The sequence below is a fragment of the Numida meleagris genome, chromosome 6 (assembly GCF_002078875.1).
Source record: "Numida meleagris isolate 19003 breed g44 Domestic line chromosome 6, NumMel1.0, whole genome shotgun sequence".
In the NCBI taxonomy this organism is placed as follows: domain Eukaryota; kingdom Metazoa; phylum Chordata; class Aves; order Galliformes; family Numididae; genus Numida; species Numida meleagris.
Genome location: NC_034414.1, coordinates 27,225,929 through 27,243,897, shown reverse-complemented (window position 1 = coordinate 27,243,897; position 17,969 = coordinate 27,225,929). Strand labels below are relative to the sequence as shown.

The window sequence follows — 17,969 nt, the reverse complement described above, 5'->3', positions numbered from 1 at the left end:
TTTATTTGGTAGTCTTCCATAATTAAAAGTGGGGGATGCACGATTTTCAAGATTGTGCAGCTCTTTCAGCTGCCCAGAACAAGCAGTGACCTTGACTCTCCCTGCAGAGCACAATGGCATGGGCATAACTGGGTTCTGTATTCATCCCTTCCCATGGCATCCATCTGAATGCTGGTCAGTTTACGAGTCTCAAAAATAAAAAAAGATCTCTCTAAATGCCAGTGCCACAACTTCACCCTGGAAATGATATGAATATTAAGTTTGTTGTTCTGTATTCTGCATCCCCTGCAGACAACAGATCCTGCAGGCAGAAATTACCAGCAGATTGCGGTGGGGTGGTGGGAAGCAGTTTGTGTTCCTCCTCCAGCTGCATGGGCTCTTGAGGTTTCCTGCTTGCCTCCCTAATGTCACACTTCTGCAGAGATGGTTTAAATAAGGATATATCGTTTCTTAAAGTCACTTTTCTGATCTTAACCACACTGTAATGGTTTGGTGTAAAGTATATCACACCTCCCCCCAAAGTCATGCTAAATGGAGAGTCTCCTGCAAATTCAGCTGCCATTTGGGACTCTGACCAGGCTTATCAACAAAATCTTGTATAAATCTCTCTCCTCTTACCTTATAAGTGTCTCCCCTTTTGTTTTTTGCCTGCTACAGGTTTTGGTTGGCTGTCCAAGATCTCAAAAAACAACCTTTACAGGACGTGACCACCAGAGTGGAGGAAATCTGGCAAGAGTTTCTAGCTCCTGGGGCCCAGAGTGCTATCAACCTGGATTCCCACAGCTATGAGAAAACAAGCCAAAATGTCAAAGACCCAGGGAGATACACATATGAAGACGCACAGGTTTGTTTCTGATTTTATGGAACTACTGCTAATAAAACTCTCAGTTTCACCATGATATTACACTATCACATTGTCACTGCTCACTTGTAAGAAAAAGGAGAGAGGCACAGTTGGAAGTGACTTTGAGGGTATCTCTTCAAGCTGGGCAAATGATATTTTCTTTGAATCTATCAGCTATTACAGGCTAATACTCCTCTGGGAACAAATGTTCCAAAATTTACAAGTCTGCAAGGCGCAGTGAGCTGTAGCCGTGTCTCAGAGAAAGCAAAGATGAAAGAATGCTATAAAGTTCACTTGAGCTCTCTGTACTCCCTGTCAACAGTCTGTCACATTTTCAGAATGGCTGATATCATATCAAAATTCTGATTAATACGCTTGCTCTATCATTTATTCATTTATAGCTAATTATATCTTCCCAGCCAAACCCCAAACGCAGCATCTCCGTCCAACACAACTAGAAACTTGTCTAGCAGACAATGCCTTAGAATTACTTCAGGACAGTAAGCAATGCAGTGAGCTTAATCCTTCTCTCCTAGGGGCCCCGTATTTATCAGGGAAATTTTACAGATAAACTGTATACAGAAAATGCCTTTAGGAAAATAGATTATCTGTGAAAAACCACCATGAGCTAGGATAAAACAGCATAACCTTCTGAAAAAGTGAAAATGTCATTTTATGAAGGCTAAAAAAGGAAAAAGGAAGAATGAATCTTTTGGCAAATATTAACAGGGACACAATTAAAAGATATTCTCCTTAAAATCATTTTTTATCAAAAGCGTGTAGTAAAATCAACAACAAATGAAAAGAATCCTTGTTCTTGTATTTTCTTTAAATTGGTGTTCAAGGGCAGTTCTTCAAAATACTCTGCTAACAAAATGTTTTCATCTCAGGGGAGATGTTGAGGACCACTTATACAAGGTTAGGCAATGAATTTTTCAAACCAGCATCAAATACTGTATTTTCCTGAATGCAATCCTGCTCCATAGGGCTCATGTGGAAGGAATGTACGCAAAGTCTTAAGGCGATCCCCTGTGAATATCAGACAACATAAACGTTCTTTTTAAATCTGAGAAACAGAGCAGTATAAAGACATTCTGGCTAAAATGTATTTTATTTTTCTTTGCAGTTGTAGTGAACTAGAACTTCTGCAAATTTACATTACCTGAAAAAAAAAAGATGATGGCAAAATGCTGGCTAAAGAAGATAGGTGAATAATGGAGGAATTAATTCAATTGATAAGTAGAAGAACAGAGAATAAGATGGATGTTTAGGCAATGAGAATTTAATCAGAAGAAGACACTGAGGATTTAGGCTTGAACCGATCAGTTTACAATGTAATTGCTGTTCAAAGGGGAGTTGATGAAATCAGGCCAGAGCTCTCGCAGTTAGACTGCAACTTCAGCTCCTTGGGTTAATTTTATTTCAGAGGATTTTTATGTTGAGTGCTGTCTTTAACTCATCTTTTTTGGTTCATTGGAACAGAAATACAAGGCAGAGGTAGACCTTCAGGCTCAGCTATGGTCATCTCAGAGACAGAGTCTGCCACAATAGTGATTGGGAACCCTGATCACCTTCTTGTGCATCACAGTGGGCTCTGGTAGCTCTGCAAAAGCTAAGCTAGCTGTTTCTGACTACCTGACCAGACAGCTAAGAAGCAGAGAGAAGCCAACACACCTCATGCCCCAGTGGAAGCTGACACAACGTTGGCTGATACTGCCTCACCTGAAGAGGGACCACTCCTGTTCACACCTCCACTTCATGGCAGCCCACACAAGTGCCCCCGAGTCTCTCAGGTACCCTCTTGGTATCTTCCCCCATCAGCCCTGCCACCTCTGAGACTCTGTTGTCTCACTGATCTGGAGCAGGTGATAGCCCAGCTGACTTATCTCAGCACACTGGTACCAGGAGCCTGAGCTCACACACATCCCACATGCCTAGGGATTCAACTAGACAGAAGTAGTCAAAACACAGCCCACTGTGGGAGAGAAAATATAAGCCTTGTCCTGTCCTGTGTAGATTTAGCATGGAGAAAAATAACTTAAATGTCCTTGTGAATAAGGGACAAGAAAAAAATTAGTTTACTGAACAGGACATTCCTTGAATGCCTGCGATGCTGGGATGCTAAGATTATGAGGAAAGAAAAGGGTTGGCTGGACTGAGAAAAGGAAATTGCAGCTTCTGAGATGGAAAACAGGACAAAGTGACTTTGCACTGTAGCCCATGGGAAGACCTGGAAGACCCCCAAAATGTCAATTGTGTATAAAAAGCATTGAAAATTAAAGCATTGGGAAGGGGAAAGGTGCAGCAGAGCTCAGTATATGTCAGGCTACTGACTGCCTTATAGCCGTAAGTTGATAACAAAGCGTCATCTGTTATCAGGTGTTTGACAGTCTAGAGGGATGTGGTGCTTTGTGTAACCTTGGCTCCCAGCCCCAGAGAGCTCTCCCAGATGCTGTGCAACCATGAAGGCCAACATAGAAGGCAGTAGAGATAAATCTGGTCAGACAACTAGAAGAAAACAGGGAGAAAGAGGGTTCCTGACAAACATGCCTCTCACTTGAAAACTCTGCATCCCAAGGCCACTCAGTCTCTGAAGACAAATGGTCTCTGCATTCAAAAAAGTGATACTGAAAATCTTAACTCTAAATATCCTCAAAGAGCTCGTAATCTAACCTGACTTTGGGGTGTGTTTATTACTGATGATAGAACTCACTCCTGTGGCACCTTCTGTTGATTTGGTGCTAGACCCTTCCAGAGGGGAGCCTACCAGCAGAGTGGATTATTTTCTACTTTTAAACAACTGTCCACTGAGTAAAATATTACAATTATTGAACCATTTTCACTTGGGAGTGAAGCAGCTTTTAATACATGGGGCACCATCAGGAGAGGTCAGTTCAATTAAACAGTGAGCTACTTAGCAGGATTGGTGCTCTCACAGGAGTTATCAGCATCACTGAACAACCCCTGTGGGGCCCTGCAATATGAGGCAGGCACAGCCAGCTTTGGAGAGTAAATAGTCTTTGGTCCCTCCAAATGGCCTCTTTTGGCTGATGAAGTTGCTGACAGCCAAACTAATTTGTCTTTAACATGAGAACCCAAAGCTGTGAGTATGACAATTATGGCCAATAGCACAACGTATTTTTTTTAGCAGTTTTTCCTTTACACCTTCAAGCATCACCTCCCCTCTCCTGAAAGTCTTTAACTCTCAGAAAGTCTTTAACCCCTGCCCCAGTCCCATCAATCCTGCAGACCTTGGCATTGTGAGCTAGTATTGTAAGGATGTATTGTGTTGCCCGATATTGATGTTTGTTTGTAGGGGCATTTGCTGGTAGGCTTCAGAGCCAGGCATACTAGAATAAGGTAAGCCACGTAGTTGTCTTAGCAATTATTTATCTGCTTGCTTTGTTTATTTTTCTTCTTGTATAAATGAAATAGAGTTTTAGAATGGCATTCCTTTACCTGAACTAATCATCTGTTGTTTCTGTGAAGATGATTCAGGGAAATTCAGTTCTAATCTGGGTTCAGTTAGGGATTTTGACTGTACTATGCAGATCCTTAGCTAATAATTCCTGAGCAGATTTAGACCACAATGCCAAACTCTGAGCTGTTCAAACCAGAAATGTACCTGGCCCAGATCTGGGCGCAGTTCATCCTCTTCACTGCCCCTGGTGCTGGTAACATAGAGCTGAGCCCTTGGAAGATTTGTCAGTGGTCAGTCCTCAGTTTTCGTTCTGGTGTCACCAAGAAGCTGTGAGTGTTGACATAAGGTGATGGGACCCTACTGAATTAAAAAACAAACTCCAAGTGAGAGCAAAGATCTTTTGGAAATTGAACGTCATTTTCTACCAATAAGGGAAAATAAGGAGTGACCGGTCTTCCACTGACTTTGTTTTTTCAAGTATGCACAGGATGTGAAAGCAAGCATATAGAGCAGCATATGCATGGCGCCTATTCACCAAGCGTACAGAACTCCTTTTGTAGATGTTGAGCTAAATCACAGCACGGAAGGAAAATGTGAAAATAGTCATTCATTGTATGCATCTGGATCACCTTTCATGTAAGAACTCAAGGAAAGATTAGTGGTATTTTCTTAAAGTTTCACCTAGTCAACCCAGTTACCTGTATGTCTGTTGAGGATGGTAACTTGGGATAGAAAACCAAGCAGTTCTGGTTGGCAATATGGGCAGTCAGAAGGGGATGTGGGGCAGACCCAGGCACCCTGCTGTGAAAGGTGGCTCAAGTGGCCCTGAGCCAGTGCTGCTCAGCTTGCACCATGGGGATTTGAAAGCACTGGTTTGGGGTGTGCACAAAGCATGTGCTTGCACATACACACATGGTGCCCAGTCCTCTTGCAGGCCTTTGACAGCTTTACGCTGCCTATGAACATTAGAAACTACACAAGAATTTGGCCTTTATTTTCTTCTCCCCTTTTGGCTCTGATTCTGTGGGGATGGAGGGGAAAATCTTCCTTTGCCGTGCTCTCCAGTAGATACAGCCTTTACCTGAAACCTCACTGTTGCTGTGCATTTGTTACATGTACAAAAAAAAATGCAAGTTCCTTCCCTGTGGATTTCCCAGAACAACTTACATCTAAACTGAATCTAAAACCAAGAGTCCCACAAATGCACCCAGAAGAGCAATTAAATGCCTGCAACAAAAATAGGAAAGTGATCATGGAGGGTTGTGCTGGTGTGTCTGATGCTACACAAAGCAGGAAATGAAAGACTTGTAGCAGAGGTCAATGTAAGAGCAGATAGTAAGTGTTACAACTTTCCTGAGACTTTTTCCTAAATGTATATACACGCTGCACATCAGAAAGTACTTTTTTTTATCTTTGTCTTTTCATTTTAATTTGTACTTTAATAGTCATGTTCTATGAAAGAATGTCTTAATAAGCAACTTTTGTCTTTGCCAGACACCTCCTAACTCCAAAAAATACCTTTGAATGGATGGCATGGAAAAGTCTCTGGCTTGCTTAAAAATTGAATTTAACACTCAGGCTGGTTCTCTGTGACTCCTGTGCTTCTGGGTTGCAAGGAACAACCATTTCTTGCAAAGCAAGAGCCTTTCCTGTTCATGTCAAAGTCAGGACGTCGCTGACACTGATCTGTTTCACCAGGCAGTGAGCAAAATTGCTTGCAAATGCATCCCTCTCCTCCTGAGCAGCCAGGACTCCACAAGTCCACTTTTTGTGGGCAGTGGGTGAGCAGTCTTACAGATAAGTCAGTTCCACACCTGCCCAACCCACATACTACAGGAACACTGCAGTCTAATTGTTCTAAGACCTGTTATTTCTTGAAGAGTTCCTCTTTTAATTAAAAAAATAATAATCTGTAGGGAGATTTATTAGCAATGCATTTCACATCTTTCCTTTTCAGACCACAGCAGGCATGAATGTTGGTCTTGTGCTGTCTGAATTGCATTAATCAGCAAACAGATATAAGATTTTGATATGTATTTGTAGCATGGACTTGAAGAGTTTGAGCTCAGTCACTTAAAGGCTTGTCCAAGGGGATATAGCAGTGCAGCCAAAATGCTTACGAGACTTGGAAGGCAGTTTTTGTATTCAGGATGTATTCCCTGTGTCAGCATTCAAGCAAGATCAGTCATACCTACCTCAGCATCACCACCTTTACTCAGAAGCTAGATGCTGCTTGTTTCTGTAAGTCTGCATCCTGCTGTCACTGTCTCCTAGGGGACATAGATTGCCCCAGTTTAATTTCTGCTGTGGCAAGGATGCTGCATGTTCCTTCCCAGGACTCAGCTTTTTGGCAGGATTTTCCCTAGAAAATGAAGAAGGAAAAAGCTACAGACAGCCTTGCAAAGATCTTGGTCAAAAAGTTGAGTAGTTCCGTCTCATGGCTGTAGTGCAGCATGTATAAGAAGCACAAAAAGACATCTTTGTTGCTGTGTCTTCTAGGTACTGCATTGTTTGGAAAAGAGATACCAGTCTTGCAAGTGTTGCATGAGATTGTCCCCCTCCTCCCAGGCAAAACCTGTTCACTTGGGCTTTTTGCCAGTAGCCAGGATTTGGCCCCCATTGTGAGAATCAGCCTCTTAGCCATGATCATTGTTCTCAAAACCTAAAGCTGCTCATATGGCGTTAGACTCCCGGCAGCCCACTCTGGTCTCCCTGGATAGCCCTTGCTATATTTAGGACTAAATCCTCCTGCAGTACCAAGCTGACCCCTAAACAGCGCAGTGCTTGGCAGGGCTCTGCCTTCTGCAGTGCATCTGCCCCGGCCCCAGCAGCGCTGCAACCCCCTCTGTACCTCTGAAGGTATGAAGCAAACCAGTTGTCTCATCCATTTACAGAGGAGCCAGGACTAAATTGATGTGTTACTTTTATCAATGCACTTTCGCACAAAAGATTTACACTAGGCTTCTAACTTTGTATCTACAGGGCTAAACAAAGGATTTCTATGTATTACTCAAAATGAGCTCTCATTGCTTACAGTGATTTCTCCTGCTAAAGCTCTTTTACGTTGCTGTGCCTGGTGTAATTTCATTTGGGGTCTGAAAAGAGGTTTTGTGCTTTTTAGATTAGCAAGGAGGTTAGTCTATATTACAGTATAATTATTCATCTTTTTTTTTCTGTAGTAGTAAAAACAACTTGGTTGAGTGTGAAGAAAATACGCCAGCTAAAACTGTGGGTGTAAATTATTTTGTCACTTAAATAACTTCACAGAGGCCAAAAAGATATTGCTCAAATTTTCCAGAGCAATTCACACTCAGGGCAAGACCCTTAAGTGTCACTTACCAACCTGAAACGTTTATTTTCTAAACTATAAATCAGGAAAGCCTAGCACTCCAGCAGCAGTGAGAGCCATGCTAGGTGGCAGTGCTGCTTGGCACCACTGGTTAATGCAGGCTGGCTGCTCAAAAAGGCAACACACCATTGCTGGGAATGACACAGTGGTATGTGCAGGGACCTGAATGAGCAGAGATTTGGAGACGTGAAAGAGAATTGGGGTGAAAACCCCATGTTTCCCCACCTCCTTACCACACTGATGTTTATCAGCCAAGCTCTTTGAAGGGTGAAGGTCTTTTGTGTGCCTCATCTCCACTGTGTCTGCTGCCAGCTGCTTTGGCTTCTTGTGCCTAATTCAAGATGCAGCAGTCTCACACTGCATACTCAGAATGGCATCACCCTGTTTTCTCCTTCCCCCATCCTCTTTGTGCAGTGGGGCCCGTCCCTTTGGGATGCAGACCCTCGGCAGGGCCTCAGCTGGCCTCTGTGGTCCTTCCCAGTGAAGGCTGTGAGGCGTTCCACGAGGCTCTGCTCTCTCATGCGTGAATCTGCAGAACGTTCTCCCCCAGCGCACAGGTAGAACATTCATGATGGCTTGCTGTTGTTTATTTAGTTGTTTCCTCTGCTACTTTATATTGCTTTGGGGCTTGTGTTCAAATGAATTTGTCTGACATGCTGCAAATATGCCTTGCAGCTGGCTCCAGGGGCAGCTGCTGCGTTTGCCTGCTTGCAGCGCAAAGAGGTATCCATAAATGCCTTACTGTAATGCCAGGTCTTGGTGGTAGGGTGAGGGGATGTGAGTGGGGTATCTACAGCAAGAGGTTGCTGACCTGTTTGTGAACAGCGAAGTGGGGCACTGGAGCTCAGGTGACTCTCAGCAGCTGTCTAGCTATCTTGTGTCTATCTGGTGTAAACCCCCAGAATGGGCTACAAGTGTGCTGAGTGGGAAGCCTGGGCTTGAGACGAGCAAAGAATCAGATATTTCCCCCTCATCCCCCTCATCACCTAAAGCGTACGGCTGTGCTCAGGCACAAACTGGGAAAACTTTCCCTCGGCAAGTTAAAATTTAAGGGCTTGCTGGAATCAAGCTGGTATTCAGAGTTCATGAGAAAATTGTGCTTGGCCTTCACAGCCGCAAAACCTACTTCAGACCTGTCACAAAATATCACAGTGGCTAAGAGGTGAGACTAGCAATAGCTGTGTTTAACCACCAACACGGCTATTTTATCATGTGCATATTTCAGAGAAAAGAACCAAGATATTCTGCTGAAAATAAATGTTCTCAACAGATAACAGGCTTCTAGAGGCCTACCAGGTGTGCTATGCAAGCCTGTTTGCTTTGTTATTTTTCTGTCATTCAGGTTTTTCCCACATATCTCTTGGTGTTCCCCAGGTACTGCTCGGCTGCTGCCTGCTCTCCTCAGGGTCACTGTGCTTTGCCTGTGAGGGGAAGAGGGCCCTGGTCACGTTGCAGCATGTTGATTTGAAGCAAGTGCAGCTTTGAAACGTTTCTGCTATCTCAGCCACCTCCCACATTCCCGTCTGGATTGCAAACTTTCTTCTTCTATTTTTTTTTTCCCATTCCCCTTTTGTCAAGAAAATTTATAGAGCTTGTCTTTCATCTCCTTCCAGAGATAGGGCTTGTGAATGGAAACAAGCCAAGAGATGCTGGAGCTTATCAGCGTTTATTTCCCTACACTTCTGCTGAAGCTGAGGTTACATGTAAAACCATAGAAGAGGCATTTTCTGTGGTTTACCTATCTGGTTCCTTTGTTTGCTAATTCACAGAAGTGAGAACCTTTTCCGCTTTAAAATTTACAGTTTGTCACACTGTGGTGGTGGCAAGAGGGATGGCACCTTAGCTCAGGACCCTGGGCTCACCGCTGAGGTTGGTCAGCAGTAAGCCCGCTCTATTTGCAGGAGTCCTGTGAGGGAATTGTTAAAAATCACACAAATAGTTAACTTGCTTTGCGTATTCAGGGAGCCAGTAATAATGAGCTCATTCCATTGTAACAAGCAAGTTTATAAAATGCAAAGTTCTCTTAGTATAAGAGGACTTGAATTTATTGCCAGCAGCCTCAGGTATGTCCTGGAGCTTGCGTACGTGTCAGGTGCACCACTGGAGATGCTGGCTGCAGTCTTTGGTGAAGTTATGCTCCCTCTCTACTATGTGATAAAGAACGAAAGCAGCTGCTCAGTAAATTAGAAAGTGAGAGACCAGTGGATTGCTATGATCCCAAGTGAGTTAAAAATCCGTGATGCAAGGGAACAAGCCAATTTGCACATGTTGCACAGGGCAGCTAAATCTGTGCACGCACCTCTGCTAATATGCCCGTTGCTCAGGCTGCCTCAAAAGATTATGCTCAGTTGCTCAACCTCGAGTAGCTTTCAATTTATTTAAGAAATTAGGAGCTGCTAAATGCTAGCTATAAGTTCTCCCTAGAAAATTGCAGATTGCAGAAGGTATAGCAGCAAACAGATTGGTGACGAAGGATGGACTAGGCTAAGAATCCAAGCAAATGTCCCAGGCACCAGCATTTCCTGTCCTGGAGCTAGGTTTGTTGTGTAACTGAGCTGAATGTGGACTGCAGCCACAGTTCTACAGGAGCTTTGTGGTGCAGTCTCAGCAGGGAGTTGGCTGCAGCAATGTAAGCTGTCCTGGACTGTTGCAAATTGGAAGGCAGTCTTTGCTGACCTGAGCAGCTGGCTCAGATTTCCTCTGTGAAGCGCTATAAAATAAATGATCAGTGCATCATTTGTGCCTCCAGTACTTCTTCAAAGCAAGCCCTTTGAATTCTTGCAATTAAGCTGTAAAGTTTGCGTCTGAAGCATGTCCCTCCCTTTCCCTATGCCCAGCCTTCTTTCTTCATTAGCATTCAAAGCCTAAGAATTCCCTGTTTGATTATGTCGCTGGTGAGCAGCTGAAAGGTAGCAGGGTTGCTGCTCAATGATTCCAGGATGTGTAAAGCAGAGAAAATCCTGCATACCAGCTACCTACCCAGGGTGGCAGTGGGGATGAGTGTGCGATAGTCTTCCTCTTCAGAGTGGACTCAGCTAAGACATCGGCTTGTGGTTTATTTCATCTCAGGGTCAAAGTAATTTTTCCTCCTTTCACCATCCAGATATTGAGTTTATACTGCTTTAAGGTCAAATACCTGAAGTCATCTTGACATGAGCAAGACTGATAGTAGTTGCCGGCATGCTGGAGGGTTGCATAGCCAGCAGTCCCTGCTCTGCTGTGTTCCTCTTTTATGTGCAAGCAGCTAATGTGATCTGCTTGTGTGGCAATGAAAATTGAATGCTGTTTTCCAAAAATGTTATCTTTGCCTTTCACAACAGACCCTGTTATCTGACCAGTTAAGAAATCATTTGGAATCTGAAGGTAGTCAACAATTTAATCAGCTGTCTATCAAAATGTCCCTGTTGCCCACTGCTGTGCCTTCAGCCCATGGCCCCTTTCTCCCCACCTCAGCACTGCTCCCCCCAGCACCCTGCCTTACAGGTGCACTGGGCATCACATCACATCTCTCACAGCAAAAGGGAGGCTCTGGGAGACTCCTCTGACCCATTGCTACCGATGGGCTGCAGAGTGCCTGCCCCAGGTGCTCATCAGCTGCCCGACAATTATGGAGGAGGAAGGAAAAAAGCCTTCTAGTTATACAGTTAGGGTTGTTGTGGTTTTTTTTTTTTTCCCCACTTAATTATGAAGAATACATTGGTAGGAGACAGAGTCTCCTTCAGAGAACTTAAGAGATAACGGTATGGCTGAACTGGTTGCCACGTGGTTGATTTAAATTAACTCAAGTTAATTTCTATTTCTACTAAATTGTTTCTATTGAAGTGTTTGAGAGTGAGATGCTGCTGAAAATCATAATTCACTCCAGAGAAGTATAAACTTGCCAATGACCATACCCATGACATGCATTATTTTCCCTGTCCTCAGCTCAGCTCAGCTCATGCTTGGCTCGTTCTGCCCTGTATAAGTAGGAGTATCCCACAGCTGGATGGGAAGTCCTTGGCAGTGCTGTAGGTGATCAGTGGGGGCTGTGCCCTCACTTCTGGCTTTTTCCTGCAGTGAGAAGGGGTCATGTTTGCTAAATGACTGTATACGAGCTTTTCTATTGCAAAATCTTGTGCTATTCTTCAGATAGATAATGCCATACAAATGAGGGTTTGACAGGTCTGAAAGCAACTGTGGAAATGAAATTAACTGGTAAAAAGTGCTCCACACCAGGTTGTAGCTCAAAGGGTGCATTTTATTGTGCATCTCAGTAAAAACCAGTGGTAGTTACGTCCCTCTTAGAACTATGCACTGAATAGCACAAGAAAGCTGAATGAGGCAGTTCTGTATACAGGCAGGTCATCGCTGATTGCCCATGATGGAGAAGATAAGGGAATTTTGCTTGGCTCGTTAACACTGTGAAATAAACTCTGTGACTTGTGTCTGGGTTGCTTGTTCTGAAGTTTCAACTGCGATGGCTGTAGGGCAGGAGAGAATATTTTACGTTGTATAAATCAGTATAGATAAAACTGTTCATTAACTCTGTAAGAATGCTTCCATGGGCGAAGTCTAAGAAAAATATCCAGGATGCCTGTTTTTCTTTAATTTCCTTTAATGTAATCTTGGTCCTTATTGGGTCAAAGTATTTTGATCTGATTTTCTTGATGTTTGGGATAATATCTATTTACAAATCTAGGGACAATTAGACAATTAGGAGAAGTGCTGACCAAATTAAGGAATTTTCAGCAGGTAAGTAAAACTAAGCAAGGCAAGGGAAAAGAGTAGGTTCTGCTGCAGTGGGAACACTCCTTCGTAAATCTGAAGATGCAGATAGGTAGGGGGTGTACTCCAAGCAAACCAGTAACAGTAGTTTGACCCAATTGGAGACAAAAGGCCCTATGGAAGGGATTCATCTGACATAACTTTATACATATGATGCAAATGTGTGTACTAGTCCTATAAACTTCACGTATAGTCAGCCAGACATAAAGGCTTTTTCAGGACGTGAATAGATTTGTTTGTTCTAGGCATCTGTTTAAGTGGAAATGAAATGTGTTCAAGAATTGGTTCCCCTTCATGAACTACAATGGGAGGGTGGGGTGATAGTGCAAGTACAATGAAACCTAATCTATGGGACAAATTCTGGCATTTATTTCTTCTTTCCTGAGACATCCCAGTAGTTTCAGCCTGGCTAGCCATTTGCTTATGATCTGGGGATTTCTGAGAGCTGTAGTCATTACAGAATAACACTGATTACTGAATAATATGTGCCAGCCTTTGGGGTGAGGGCCATCTTTTTGCTTTGTGTTTATGCAGCCCCAAGCACAGCAGGGTCCTGCCCCAGGATGGACCTCCTGTATGCCACCACAACACACATAATCAGTAATAGCAGACTTAATTAGGACTTTGATCAGTCTCTCATCCTTCTAATTCACTGTGTTTTAAATCTCTGTGATGTCTAAATGAGGTTTGATAACAATTCTCTGTCTCTCATTTCCTCCTGTCCCACAGGAACACATTTACAAGCTGATGAAGAGTGACAGCTATGCGCGCTTCCTCCGTTCAAATGCTTACCAGGACTTATTGCTGGCAAAGAAGAAGGTATCTGTTGGAAAGGACATGCTTGCATCTCTTTGCACTTATTGATTCTTGCCTGCTGCTTGCTGCTAGTGTGAAAATGAAAATATTGTTTCCTATTTTAAAAATTTGATTTAATGAGAACTTTCGTTTTCTTCACCAGGGACATAGGGTATGGCATCCGTATGCACAGCCTCAACATATGTTTTTGGGAAAACAGGATGGCCCAAGACAAAAAAAAAAAACAAAAAAAACCCAGAAATGTGCTCATCTTGCACAACTGTCTCCCAAATGCAGTGCAGGCAATTAAAACTGTATTGCCTTTTCCTCGTTACAAAGATGGTGTCTGTACGAGAAGCAGAACTCATCAATCTATTAATTGGTCTTGTAAATTTCACCCATTGTGGTTTTCACCTCCTCAGCCTCACCAGGTGATCTTCCCTTTGGATGCCTTACCTCTAGACTGCCCTGCAGTGATTTCCATTCTCATTTTCCCTTGCTCTTGCCACAAAAAAGATGTTTCTTTTTCCTTGGAAATAGTTGTGACCATGCAGCAATTAAGGGTTTCAGCCACATTTTTTACAGGAGAACTGAGTTTGAGTTCTTTAGTATTGCTGGCACCCACGTGTGCTTTGTCAGCACTGCATTTCTGCCGGGAACCCCCAGTTCAAGGTAACAAAGGAGTGGTTACCTAGTGTTGTGGTAGCTCCTACCCAAGTGTCCGTCCTTTCCAAGGGGCTGGGAGGTAATCTACAGCTCTCTGCACTAGTGGCTGTGTTCAGATGCTTCCTGCACCTCCTGACTCCCGTAAGTCTGTGTGTCCATGTGTGTTCCTGTGCATGCATGTATACATGTGTATGTCTCTCTTCTGTTTGACTTTCAGGACCACTCATAAACTGGCTCCTACATCCTGAGCGTGGGTTTTCCCATCACCATCTTCCCTGCTGTTTTTCTGCTGCATTCTCTGTGTGCTGCCAAATTACATTGCATTGGCACAATACCATGAAATCCCAGTGGTATTTTTGTCCTGATTGTCACTGTGTGTCCTAAAAGCATGCGCAGTGTGACAAAAGGAGACAAACCCCTCTGTCCGCTATGCCTGGGTCTGCAGGCAGGTGGATTGTAGCTGGTAATGGAGGGCAGCAGTCAGCCCTTTGTTTCAAAATGTCTGATTTGAGACAGCACTGTGCAGCGCCGCTTATATTTGAAAAGGTTAGGTCTGCTTAGAGTTCAGAGGTTATGGGGAAAGAAGGAAGTGCAAGGCAAAGTCCTCTGATAGTATAAAGCATAAAAACCTTTGCCATCCTCTGCCCCTATCAGCTTTTGGCATGCCATCCCCATCCTCCCTCCGCTGAACACATGAGGGTTCATCTGCTTCAAAGCAGAAGGGTTTTCTCCTCCCAGCTGAGCCCATTCAAACCAGAGGCTTTTTTCTGCAGTCCTTGTTTGCTGTCAGATCAAGGCCTGGATGTGTCAGCATGACATCCTCATCCCCCCGCAAACAGCCGGAGGAGCAGGCCTTGGTGTCATGTTAACACAGCCGTGAAAGTAAGAATCAAGTTTCTTTTAGAAAGAGCTGTGGGTGCACAAGTAAACATAGTAAGGTGCAAAAAAGGCAGTAGTATGTAGTTCTGTGTAGATGCGTTGCTCACCTGCTTCACACTGTGTGGGGGGGGAATTGATGTTACTCCAGAATCTGCCAAGCTCTTAGCAATCATGTCGCATTGTGTTGAGCGAGTGAACATTTCTGAGGCAGCATAGATACAGAAATGCTGACAGAAAAAACATGAAGTTTCTGTACACTGAGCTGCACGGTAAGATCATTAGTGCCTTTGGTGCAGGTTTAAGAGGCATCCTTTTAAAATTCCTCTAAATATCTGGAAAGCAGAAGGAATGAAACACAGTGGGCTATCGAAGCCTGCATAGGTGGAGGATTTGGTTTAGAGCCTGCACACAAAGTCCTGGCTTCACTGATGCGAGCAGAAATTCATCGCAGTTGCTTCAGGCTTAATGAGGTATGTCTGTCTGGAGCATGAATATGTCTTATCCCCCAGATAGTGTCCTAACGCTGCCTCTATGCAATACCAATATTACTTACATTATAGAAAATTCATTTTTTTGGAAGAACAGCACTGTGGACTTGGGCTAAGAGAGTTGTATGCACAAAGTACATGAATGCCTATGGCTTATATTCACACATGAATATTTCACGGGTGTGTTTATGTCTCTTGGCATCCTTAGCCCTCCAGTGCTGGGCCGTGGTAAACTGAGACGGCAGGACAAGGGAAAAGGCTGCTGTGTGGCTGAAGGACAGGACTAGGAACCACAAAATCCGTGTGCATCCTTTGGTTCCCCCACTTACATTCTTGTGTGGTCCTGGGGGGAAAAGAAAGTTTGGCTTTACTCTGCTTCATATTCTATTCTCTGTCAAATGGAAGCATAAGAGAGCAACCTCCTCAGTGGAGACATCTCGAGGCTTCCTTAGTGCCTCAAAAGATGCTTGAAATTGTTGGGATGCTGGGATTTGGAGTTTGGAAGACACTGTAAGTTCCACATTGTACAATAACTACACACGTGTGAGCTTCCACTCCCTGCTCTGGGAGTGCAGTAATGAAAGGGAGAGAGAGAGGAAAAGTTCTGGGTCAGGACTGAGATACAAGGGCAGAATTATGAGAAGGACTGGGGAGGATAAAAGGGATGCATTGTTTGCACAACTGATGCATGGTAGTGGAGGACATAGGCTACATACAGACCAGGCATACATCGTTTGTTATTTTGTTTTGGACTCTTTTTCCCTCTGTTCTTCACAATGTCATTGTTACAACCGCAATACTATTGGCCTCCATCCTGCAGATTCATGGTGCTCAGCAGGGAGCAGGAGGTCAGCCTCTGGCATGGGCGTGACTGGAAGCAGCACACTGGGGAGGAGGAAGGGCTGAGGGCTGGGCTGGCCTGCACTCACCACCTCTATGTCGGCCTCCTGCTGAGCAAGGCAGAGGGCACGGAGCTGATTGCGAGGCCTCATGACCTTGAAGGTCTTTTCCATCTTGGTTGATTCTGTGAAAGGAGCAGGAAAGACCTCGAGATGCTTTCCATTACTGTTCATGAAAAGAAGGCGAAGCAATGATGCTGGTGGGCATCTCCACCTGACTGCCAGCTTGAGCAGTGGCTGAACTACTACAACTCCAGTGTTCCTGTCTGGCATGTGGTGGCTTCCCGCAGGCAGGGGAGTGTCCCACAGGGGCTGCAGAGCTGTGGGAATGAGCCCCATCATGCTAAGGCAGGCACACTGGGTTTGGTGCAGGACTGTCCTCATCAGTGGGCACAGAAAGGTGAGCGCCCTGTGCCTCTGTGTTCAGAACAAAAAGATGTAAAGTGCTTTTTCAGCCATTTGGTAGCATTGTCCATGCCCCTTGCTTTTTCCCATTGGACAGGTATAAATGACTGCCTGAGAAGCTGGGGACCTGCTTCTGGCCTTTTCCTGAACCACTGTCAGGGAAGTGATTACCGTTCATATTTGCGCAGCAGCATCCCTCTGCAATGCATGGTTTTCTCCTTCAGCAGCAAACAAAATGAATCCTGGGAAGGAAGGAAGGAATTTTGCAGTCCTGCAGTTCAGAGGACTGAGCTTTTGAATGCATTTTCTGATTCCTTTTCAAGTCCCTGGCAAAAGCGTTAGCAAGGTGGTGGCTAGGAGCTTCGTGCCAGGAGGGGCAGGCTGCTTTTTCAGCATACGCTTTATGAAGCATCGCTTTTGTCCAGAGCCTCTGTCCTGATTCTCTGTATTCGTTCCCACTGCAGATGCCATCCTTGCTTGGTCCCATCAGGGTGCACATGACCGGTGTGATTCAGTGGCAGGACTGGCTTGAATGCTAGAAAGATGCTGAGTAATTTTCTCCTAATTACTTTTAATAATTAGTGTCAGCTGGTTTTCGTAAGTTTTTCTACTTACACTGTTCTATGCCAACAGAATCTACACAAAGGAACTTAAAATCAGGATGGTTAGACAAATAATTAATTGTGGAAAAAGAAAAACTCAGAGAAAATTGTCAATAATTAGTGAATGGCTAATTGACAAGATCTGTTTTTCAGCACCTACCTGGCCTGACATGTTTTAATCTACAGCAGGGGTGGTTGTTTCGTGTTTTATCCAAATACTCATGTCCTTTGTTGCTAGCTGGTGTGTTTGCAGGCAAGGATGGTCCCTTCCATTCCGCACCTACAAGGACTGCCTGACCTGGGCTTGTGCATGAGGCACTTCGCAGTTGCGGTGTGTGTTTGTGCAAATGCTGCCATTGTGCTGCAGCTCCAGAGTGCAGTCTCATCCGACACTCCTGGGCTGGACCCAAGATGTGCTCACAGTGCCGAGAAATGCCTGTCTCTTTTCCTTATTTTTTTCCTATTTTTTTTTCTTAATTTTTTGTTTGTCATTCCTTTCCTGTGCTGGAGGGACGCAGGCAGGGGAAGCTGGGGAGCCATGCACCAGCACCTGCACTCACTGCCAGGAAATCTACTTGTGCCAGCTCATTGCTCTGCAGCCAGCCAGCCTCAGCTGCTTTTTATTTTATTAGAGAATGTCACACTTTGACTCAGAGCTGGATGCTATGGGGATGATTGTTCCATTCAGCTGGTCCCAGCCTGCTGTCCCCATGCCAAAGCATGGCATTGCTGCAGCCTGTGCTTGAAGGCGTTTCTGTGGGGCATATCAGTGCTTTGGGGTGACCCGTGCCTGCTTCCCCACATTGTCCTCAGCTGTAGTAGGAAAATGGCCTCACATGCAGTGACCTGTGCTAGAT

At 44.4% G+C, this 17,969-nt stretch overlaps 1 protein-coding gene across 9 annotated transcripts in view; it reads left to right on the top strand.

Moving 5' to 3' along the window:
* The window catches only part of RGS6 (regulator of G protein signaling 6), a 241,848-nt gene that overhangs the window by 207,843 nt on the left and 16,036 nt on the right, over positions 1 to 17,969 (top strand). For 8 of the 9 annotated variants that reach the window (XM_021401573.1, XM_021401571.1, XM_021401568.1 and 5 more), the window contains 2 exons: positions 658 to 844; positions 13,108 to 13,197. In XM_021401573.1, the coding sequence (XP_021257248.1) occupies positions 658 to 844; positions 13,108 to 13,197 (277 nt within the window). Of the gene's footprint in view, positions 1 to 657; positions 845 to 13,107; positions 13,198 to 14,056; positions 16,784 to 17,969 lie in introns of those variants that run through there. The other variant, XM_021401574.1, reaches the window with a different exon arrangement.